This window comes from Schistosoma haematobium, chromosome 2 (genome assembly GCF_000699445.3).
Source record: "Schistosoma haematobium chromosome 2, whole genome shotgun sequence".
Classification (NCBI taxonomy): domain Eukaryota; kingdom Metazoa; phylum Platyhelminthes; class Trematoda; order Strigeidida; family Schistosomatidae; genus Schistosoma; species Schistosoma haematobium.
In genome coordinates, this window is record NC_067197.1 from 21105582 (window position 1) to 21115702 (window position 10121).

General features: G+C 34.1%; 1 protein-coding gene across 1 annotated transcript; it reads right to left on the reverse strand.

Moving 5' to 3' along the window:
• Nucleotides 1–1162: 1162 nt before the first annotated feature.
• MS3_00006442 (uncharacterized protein) lies at nt 1163–2824 on the reverse strand. The gene has a single exon (XM_051214593.1). The coding sequence runs from the start codon at nt 2473–2475 to the stop codon at nt 1543–1545; it is 933 nt and encodes a 310-aa protein (XP_051067778.1). The 5' UTR covers nt 2476–2824; the 3' UTR covers nt 1163–1542.
• Nucleotides 2825–10121: the final 7297 nt, after the last annotated feature.

Sequence of the window (10121 nt, forward strand, 5' to 3'; positions counted from 1 at the left end):
AGGTTTACAGCCAGTCCCAAACCCGGGTAAAGAAGGAGGATTGGCCATGAGGTCGGAAACTCCACCCTGTAGAAAACAACGCTAACAAAAAAAACGATTTAAATCATTTAAACTCTGACTTAAGGATCTTCTTCCAGAAGAATTATGACACCTCATGAGGAAAGCTGAGATTCTTTGGAAGTCACGAGGACAATGCACTCTATAACAAACAGAGCAACAATTAATATAGGTACATGGAATGTTCGGACAATGTGAGAGACCGGAGTACTAATAAAGTAGCTGAGGAAATGAAGAGACACGACTTGGTGGTTCTAGGAATGAGTGAAACCCATTGAACCCAAGCTGGGCAGAAAAGATTAGCTTCTAGAAGGATGCTGTTCTACTCTAGTCATGGAGAAGAAAATGCTCCACACACTCAGGGAGTTACTTTGATGCTGTTCAAAGAAGCACGTAAAGAACTCATGAGGTGGGGATCTTATGGGTCCAGAATCATCAAAGCAACCATCCAGTGCACTGAACTTATCAATGATAGCAATGAAGAAGATAAAGACCAGTTTTATCAGATGCTGCAGTCGATCGTAGATAAGTGTCCAGGAATCTACCTAATCATTATGATAGGAGACCTAAACGTCAACGTCATTGGGAGACATGAACTGGGAGAAGGGAATAAGAATGATGAAACATTTGCAAATTTACGTCTCCAACAAAATGGCAGTATGTAGGATTATATTCTTCCATAAATCTCAAAGATTAATGGAAGACATGAGAACCACGAGAAAAGATGAAATAGCTCCGACCACCGTCTGATGGTTGCCAAGATGAAGCAGCGCAAATAAACGTTACCACAGATGTCACTTCATCAACGATAGAAAAACTCGGGATCGTCATCCAACAAATCAAGATTGGGAACGCAGCACGACCTAACAATAAACCAGCTGAAGCACTGAAGTTAGTGTTATGACCTTGGATGTCTGACTTTTCGATCACACGACTTATCTACCAATCCGAATACGACTTATACGAATCTTCACACTAGGCCAACCAATGACGTTCAACCGGTGTGGGCAGTTTAGCGTCCTTATTGGTCCTATGTCCTACGAGCCCTTCCACTTGAGTCCAGAACACAATACCAGCTTCCGAATCAGAGCAGATCAGACCAGAATCAGAGCAGATCATTTATTTCAGACATACTTGGTTTATATATCAATCAGACAAACCTCAACGTACCATAAAATAGGAAATAATACTTGTACACAAATAAACCAAAAAGTGGCTGTGAATGTGGGAGGCATTAGTTAATAAACTGAACATAACTTAAGAAGCGTAAATCGTACAATAATAAATTATAGGTCAAAATAAAGCTTATCATAAAAGGAATACAAATATACATAGTGTAATTGTTGAGTAGTTATACAATAAGGATATTATAGAATATTAGTCCATGAATAGTCCTCGGAAATTACCTGTAACTTAATCTTCACCGGATATAACACCTCCCTTTTTTTTTAAGATTCCAAGTTTAGATTCTGATTTTAGAAAAAATTATGTGTAACTATAAATACTCCAACATTCTCCTCCTCCGCGAAATAATGTTGGGTCCTTATGTCTCCAAATTACAACTAATAGGACTTTGATTAAACCATGTTTCTCGTATTGAATGGAGAATCCACTAAAAATGACTAGATGATGATGAACGACCATCGACTTGGGGTCCTTACTTCCAAATTCATTATGAATCTCGTTAGTAGATAATGAGTCATTAAGAAAGTCAACGCCTAACAAAATTAAATTAGATTTTTGACCATCATTTGAAACAGCCGATATATTTTCATTTTTATAAGAAATCTCATCAAAATTCTGTGCATTATTATAAGAACCCATATCTAGTACATTGTCATGAGAAATTAGATAATCCAGTTCAATATAAATTTTTGTCTCCCAATTATTTTGAGTAACATTTGGTACAGTTGGGTTCATCGTGTTGCCCCAGTTATTTTCTGAATACGAGTCCCCACAGCTTTCTCGACTAATAGCACGTGGATCACAATTTTGTTCGAGCTGGAGTTTATTTTCAGAGCTAGACAGAACCAGTAGCGTTTCATTCAATTCTGGACTCTGGGCTTCATCTACAGGATCTGGTTCTTGATCATCTGGTATTGTCACAACTTCATGAGCATTTAGAACAGTATTTTCTTGCTGTGAGCCGGATACGTTACAAATATTACGTTCTGATTCAGGTATAAAGGGATGTGAATCCTCCACAGGATATGCTTCTGAATTGTCCATTGCTGCACCATTATCTGCAACATAAATAGATTCCTTATTTTCTGGTTGAATGAAAAGTCTGCCCAAAACTGTTTCAAATAGTTGTTGTTGCAAGGCTAACATCTGCTGGTTCTGTTGTTGTTGGAAGGCTAACATCTGCTGGTGCTGTAGCTGTAATATTAACTGCAACTGTTCTAAAGAAATCGACATTTTTTTGTGCCAATAATAATATTAACGCCAAAAATCACCGGCAATTATAACAGCTAATTTATTTCCAAAATCTGAGTCACCACTTGTCGTATAATTATTTTGTTTTTGCCAAAATCCCCGTCGCCAATTGTTATGACCTTGGATGTCTGACTTTTCGATCACACGACTTATCTACCAATCCGAATACGACTTATACGAATCTTCACACTAGGCCAACCAATGACGTTCAACCGGTGTGGGCAGTTTAGCGTCCTTATTGGTCCTATGTCCTACGAGCCCTTCCACTTGAGTCCAGAACACAATACCAGCTTCCGAATCAGAGCAGATCAGACCAGAATCAGAGCAGATCATTTATTTCAGACATACTTGGTTTATATATCAATCAGACAAACCTCAACGTACCATAAAATAGGAAATAATACTTGTACACAAATAAACCAAAAAGTGGCTGTGAATGTGGGAGGCATTAGTTAATAAACTGAACATAACTTAAGAAGCGTAAATCGTACAATAATAAATTATAGGTCAAAATAAAGCTTATCATAAAAGGAATACAAATATACATAGTGTAATTGTTGAGTAGTTATACAATAAGGATATTATAGAATATTAGTCCATGAATAGTCCTCGGAAATTACCTGTAACTTAATCTTCACCGGATATAACAGTTAGATATATCGGTAATTGCAAAAACATGCTCCACGTTCTATTCCGTAACATTTGGGGGGAAGAACAAGTGCCACCGACATACTAGAAAAATGGACATCTCATCGAGATACCAAACAAAGAAGATGTGAGCAAGTGTGAGAATTACCGATGCATCACACTATTATCGGTAGCAGGAAACGTTTTCAACAGAGTGTGGCTGAATCGGATGAAAGATTCAATGGACCTCCAGGTTCGAGATCAAGAGACTGGATTCCGTAAGGATCGGTCATGCACAGACATCATCGTGGAACAGTCACTTGAGTGGATCTCGTCGCCATACAACAACTTCCTTGGCCATGAGAAAGCACTTGACAGAGTGTATAAGAGGACCTTATGAAGCCTTCTCCGACACTATGGTGTACTTGAGGAGTTCGTCTACATCATCCGGAATTCATACGACGAACTACAGTGCAAAGTCGTGTATAGAGGACAGCCGACAGGTGTATTTGCAATACACCTGGCAAATGAGGACTTGTGTTAGATAAGGCTACTTACTCTCTGCCTTTCTCTTTCCTTTGGCAGTTGACTGGATTATGAAGACCCCCATATCTCAGGGGATGCACGGAATAAAATGGACAGGTTAGATGCAATTAGACGAGTTGGACTCTGCATATGACCTTGCTCTTCTCTCCCATACACACCAACAAATACAGGTTTAGACAACCAATGGGGCAGAAGCCTCTGCATCGGTAGGCCTCAGCATACACAAGGAGAAAAGAAAGATTCTCAAATACAACACCGAGAACACCAACCCAATCATACTTGATGGAGAAACTCTGAAAGTTATAGAATATTACAAGTAGCTGGGAGGCATCATCGATGAACAAGGAAGATCTGATGCAGACACAAATGCGAGGATTCACAAGCGAAGGCAGTATTCCTACAATTGGAGAACATATGGAACTCAAAACTACTGTCTGTCAACTAATATCAAAGTTAGAATCTTCAATACGAACGTCAAGACCATCCTGCTGTGCGGAGCTGAAACGTGGAGAACTACTACAACTGTCATCAAAATTTACAGGTATTTGTAAACAGTTATTTACGCAAGATGCCTAATGTCCGTTGACCGGATATCATGAGTAACAGCCTGCTGTGGGAGAGGACAACCAACTTCCAAATGACGGGGAAATTAGGAAAAGACGCTGGAATTAGGTAGGACATAATTGCGGAAATCAAGAAGCCGCGTCACGAGCGAAGCCCGTACTTGGCATTCTGAAGGGAAAATTAATAGATGAAAACCAGGGAACACGTTTCATCGGGCATTGGAAACAGACACTAAATGAATGAGTAGTAATCGGAAACAACTGGAGAGAAGTGCTCAGGACAAAGTTGGATGGAGAATGGTGGTGGGCGGCCTATGATCCTCCACGAATGGTAACAGGCGTGAGTAGGTCAGTAAGTAAATAGCGATTCAATGTGACTAACCACTAGAATAAAACGTCATCTGATAGCTTCGTTAAAGGAAGCTAATCATCCCTTTATAGTCAAGTCAAAGTAATTTATCACATTTTTAATGATGTGACAGCAATACCAATTTCCAGGTATAAGCAGGTCACAGTTTATTTTAGATTGTTAATGCCATAAAGACTGTTATAGAAATTTATATACGACTTATCAGATAATTCATTCCAGAGTCAATACATATTTAATGGTTCATAGATCATAATTCTCCTTCCAAGTTGATAGCATGATAGTCCATATAGGTTCTACAGAACGTTTGTTTTAAAAAGTTTAAGAATATCGAATAATGTGGTTGATACCAAGTTTTTGAGACAGCCTTACAAATTCATCGAAAATAATGATATTTATGGGTTTCTCATTAAAATATGCCAACACTGATAAGATCATTATGATTAACTATAAATACAAAGCGTATGTAAAGATTACTCATTCTAAAACAGACCTTTATTCCAAGTGTTTGTTTTTCATCAGTTTGATATAGGTAAACGAAGTGTTATGCGCTTATGGTAGTTTTTGAGTCTAAGGTACAGATCATAATTTCCTGGCTACAGATAATCAAAAGGAAGATATTTGATACGAAATTAGTTGATTATTTATTCTCCCTCGAACACACAATCAAAGTGTTGCCTCAGGGCAAATCATGTTATATTACCTTTCGAAATGTTGTCATCCATTATCGAAATTCAAAGCGACTAAAGATATTTACTCGTAATGATTTATATGGATTTTACCAATTCTTACCTTGCAAATGTACATTATACCTATACCAATGTAAAAGGAAATGAAAATAAGCTGAATTATGCTAGAGAATGTATTCGTGATGTGCTATATAGTTTATTATTATTTGAAACTTAATGAATAGGGAAATATCTCTTTGGTTGTTTCTTTGTGAACTATTCAAGTATAGTATTTATATGAAAATCACTTCAACTAATGAACTCCTTTAGTTTTATAATCTTGCAGATAGTGTTTAATAACACTTTGTAATTACTAGAAAGGTTTATTTAATCAATCCTATAATTACATCTCATATTATGAAGCGACTGAATGTCAGTCTCCTGTGATAAGGATGATACTTTCTTTCAAACAAGTTACTGAAAAATATGTATGTAACTTGTCGGGGTAATAATCACTCAACAAATAAATAAACTAGAGAAATAGAAAAATAGTTCCAATGAAATTTGTGGAGGTATTGGTTAATTTAACCGGAAAGTAATTCACGATTAGCTAGGATTTTTATGCTCTTTTTCGATTATAAATAAAATGCCGTTTAATTTTCAATAAGTAAGCTTCCGTACTACGAGATGCAAGGTAGTTGCGTTTCAAGACAACAAACTTTTTATAGAAAGATGTTTGTTTTTACTACTTACAAGTAGCATGATTATTAATGCAACGTTTCTTTGTAGTGACACTTCGTAACTTTTTGAAGTTATTTCATTCTCACAGTAATTACTTTGACACAGAAAGTAAGGTTTTTTATAATTTAAATTCGCACCCCTAAAAATTCTCATGTCATTCTAAAGTACTTTACTGAAGTTGAAACACTAACTTAGCGACAAGAAACGTTCAAATATTCTCTATCAGGTCAATTGGCCATAATTATTCACTTTAAAATACTGAACGTAAATAAACAAGAAATTTGTTGATGTGTGACAACATGCTGAGGATTCAGAGGACATGATGAATCCGTCTAAACTATTGTGGTTCATTCTGAGCCGTTGTTATAAGTAACTGAATTGTTAATTTTTAGGCTTAAAATAGAAGTTTGAACACTGTTTACCCGTTCAGTAAGACTGTCATTAATTTAATAAACTAATTAAATATTTCATCACAAACTTTCACACTTTTCTAACCTACATATCGTTGCATGAATATAGTATACTGTAGTAAATGACTTTTCATTAATCCTAGTATGCCCTAGCTAACTCATTGATTACATATTCTAAAGCTTACCAACTAATTAAGCTTCATTGCACCGAACCATGCCATAATTGAAGTGGTTGCTAAACTTAACTTTTTCAGTTTCTTCTTCTAGACTAGTTGTCAATGTTACCTAGTTATTACATATATTTTTACAAAACGTAAACCAAACATCCGAAAAATTTTACTATAGTCACTCGGAATAACGTGGCTTTTATTAAGGTTACTCCATATACAAACTCCAGACAGACAAATATATTTTTGAGTATGAAATCTAGGGTTAGTGAAATTAAATTTCGTAAGTACACTGACTACAATTTGAAGTGAGAATGATGTATATGAGCGTTTCAGATGCCTATTTAAAAAAATGAAAAGTATGTTTTGTAGTTCTGAATTTGATGATAAATTGATGAGATCAATAAACCTTCAGGGAGGAAACGAGGTGACATAGTATATAATGTTGCATACAAATAAAACATATGTTAGAAATCTTGAAAGATGGCGTGACAAACACAATGGCTAACAAAATTCTGCAATTTCTAAAAGGGATATGATTTACTCAGCTTGTACAATTAATGATAACCCTTGTAACACTGTTAATTTACTTTTACATATCTTATATGTCATGGAAATTTCCTTTTGAAGTTTCCAAACACAGCTGTAAGAAACAATACAAGTGATAAAAAGTACTTCATATATCCTATTTATGTTGTCAATCAAACCAAATTCCAGAACGTATGAGAATACATATAATTCAATAATTTCACAGCTAGGACATTCTCTAAACAAAATTAAGTAATATGTTTATTGTTAGTAAGCTAGTTCGTTCCTTTACTCACCCTATTTATGTATGACTTTTTGCCTTGCCTAATTCTACGTACCAAATTCCACATAATAAGCCAGTACTTAATCATTAGTTTGTGATGTGATATATCTCGTAATCTATTGATCCATTGCTTATGTCAAATATTGTAACAGACAGTTACGTAATTAGTACACTGTAACTAACTAGATATATAAAACCAACACGCTTAAAATTTGAATAACCATTAATAAATTATTAAATGAAAAGTAGTGCAGTTAACACTATAGGCTACAATCGGAAGTTATTATTATAATAAGTAATTTATAAACATTTGTGAACTTTCAAAAATTCACTACTTTACATAACATTGTTTAATTCATTTATGTCTTATTTTAGTCACTGTGTTTTAATAATTGTGTATTCATAAATGTTGAATCTGGTGTTGTTGAAAACAGCTACTTACCTTAATACTCCTTATTTGTGAATTATCGGTGTGGAATTTGAGACTAATTATTTTGATATTTCTATCTGATTAAACTATTATATCTATACTGCTTACCAATCATTGCAAATATAGCAGATTCTACCTTGTTTTTGAATTACATTCTATTTTCTCGATAGGGTAATAATATACACTAGCAAAATTTAAATAACCCTTGTTCAGATAAGACAAAGCCACTAAAATCATATAGGCTGTTTGTAACAGTATCTGTAGCAAACAGAAATGTTATAAACATTAAAAAAATATATGGTTATATTTCAACGTCAATAAATTATTGGTTTGATAAATTTGTAATATCTTCTGGTACTATGTTATGTGTTCCTGTCATTATTGAAAGTCAAGTTTCACCAATGCAATCATTATGTAACGAGTTACCATAATTCACATAAAAAAAATCCTTGGTTGATCACTCGGATATAATGATCTCATTTCAATCAGAAATAGTTTACAAAATCTATTCATCATCGCTTTTAGTATATTTCGATTTAAACACCTAAGCCAGTAAATTCATTATAAAGGATAATCTCAGGGAAACATTTAGTAGTAGTAGTAGTAGTAGTAGTAGTAGTATATATATATATATATATGATATACAATAACCGAAATTAATTTCTAGTTTAAAATATGCTCATAAAAAGAAATTATGAAAATGAACATGAATATATTATAAATAAATTAATATATTTGTAATATCCCAATGAGTAGAAAAATTAGATTTTCTGACGTTTCGTGACTTAGTGTAAGCTACTTCTTCAGAGTGTAAATAACCAAATCAAAATTAGTCCAAGTTTAAATAGTACAACGGAATATATTATTATTCCTAAGAAAATACAAAAATTGTTAAGTTATATTCGAATTTCGTACAATCAAACAATAAAACTAAGATATATTGTGCATGTAACGTAAATATGTATTGATCTCTGCTAAATACTAACTAACTCATCAGTCTTAAGGAAGTTAAATTAATTGACAAATATGTCATATGATTGTTAAATTGAGTTAACAGTTAGAATGTCACTGAAAGTGTGTCAATAGAATATCTTGCATAAAATAAAGCAGATCCCCACAATTTTCGTTTTTTATCATATTTTAGACTTACTGATTTTTGTGAAAACGATCACAATAAAACGGGTAGAAAAAGTAATCATTTTTAATAAATTCTTATTTATTCACTAATATCATGAATTCAGGCACTTATATTATTACAAATCTTAATGAAGGCATACATTTTACCGTTAAAATAGTATACGGGTAAAGACAAAAGAGATGAGTAAATTTGAATTTAGAAGGTCGATATATTCAGCCATTTGTGAATGTTATCAATGATTGTTTCATATCCAGTCAAAATAATATATATTTATACGGCTATATATCCTGTCATGATAACAGCAAAGGGAATTAGACACTAATCCTGCCAATATTCAAACTTCTTTTCTGCTCTTTCTACACATTTGCTACAATTATATTTCGACTTTATTTATTTTGTGAAATTTGGTGAGTTGATTTTTCTTCCAAAATTTAATCTACGTTTGATGCGGCAGAGCACAGATCTAAAAAGGTATCATTTTATCCAGTTGTTATATTTCTAAGCATGGTCATGTGGTTAATATTTTTATGAGTGTACTGTTTATGTAGGAAGGTGTACCGTCATCCTAATGTTTTTAGCTGAATCTGAGAGATCAGAATATGAATAAACCTTTGTTATCAACTTATAATCAATCCTACTGAGATTGGTAAAGTAAGAGTTTTATACTGAAGACAAAGGCGAATGTATCATAGTCAATAAGAGATTTTATTTTCTGACGCACGCTGAAATCTGATTTTCAGATTACTTTAAAGAGATATGGCGAGAGGGATTGTCACGTAAATTGAATTGTCAATTGCGTATGAAATACTCAGAAATAAGCATACGTAAAGTCACTTCATAAAACTTCTGGAGGTGAAGTGTTTTTTACATTTAATTTTAAAACAAGGATAAGTTGTTCAAATTGCTCGATGACATAATATATGAACCCCAATCATAAATGTAACTCCGCCTGTAGCTCTTCTAGAGTTACTGCCGGTCCCAAGCCCGGGTAAAGGAGGAGGGTTGGGCATGGGGTTAGCGTCCCCATCCCGTAGAAAACTAACTCGCTAAAAAAACGCTTACCAGAAAAAATAATTCAAACCATTTTAACTCTGCCCTGAGAGTTAGAAGGTCTTCATTTAGAAGAATTATGACGCTTCATGGTGAAAGCCGAATTCCTT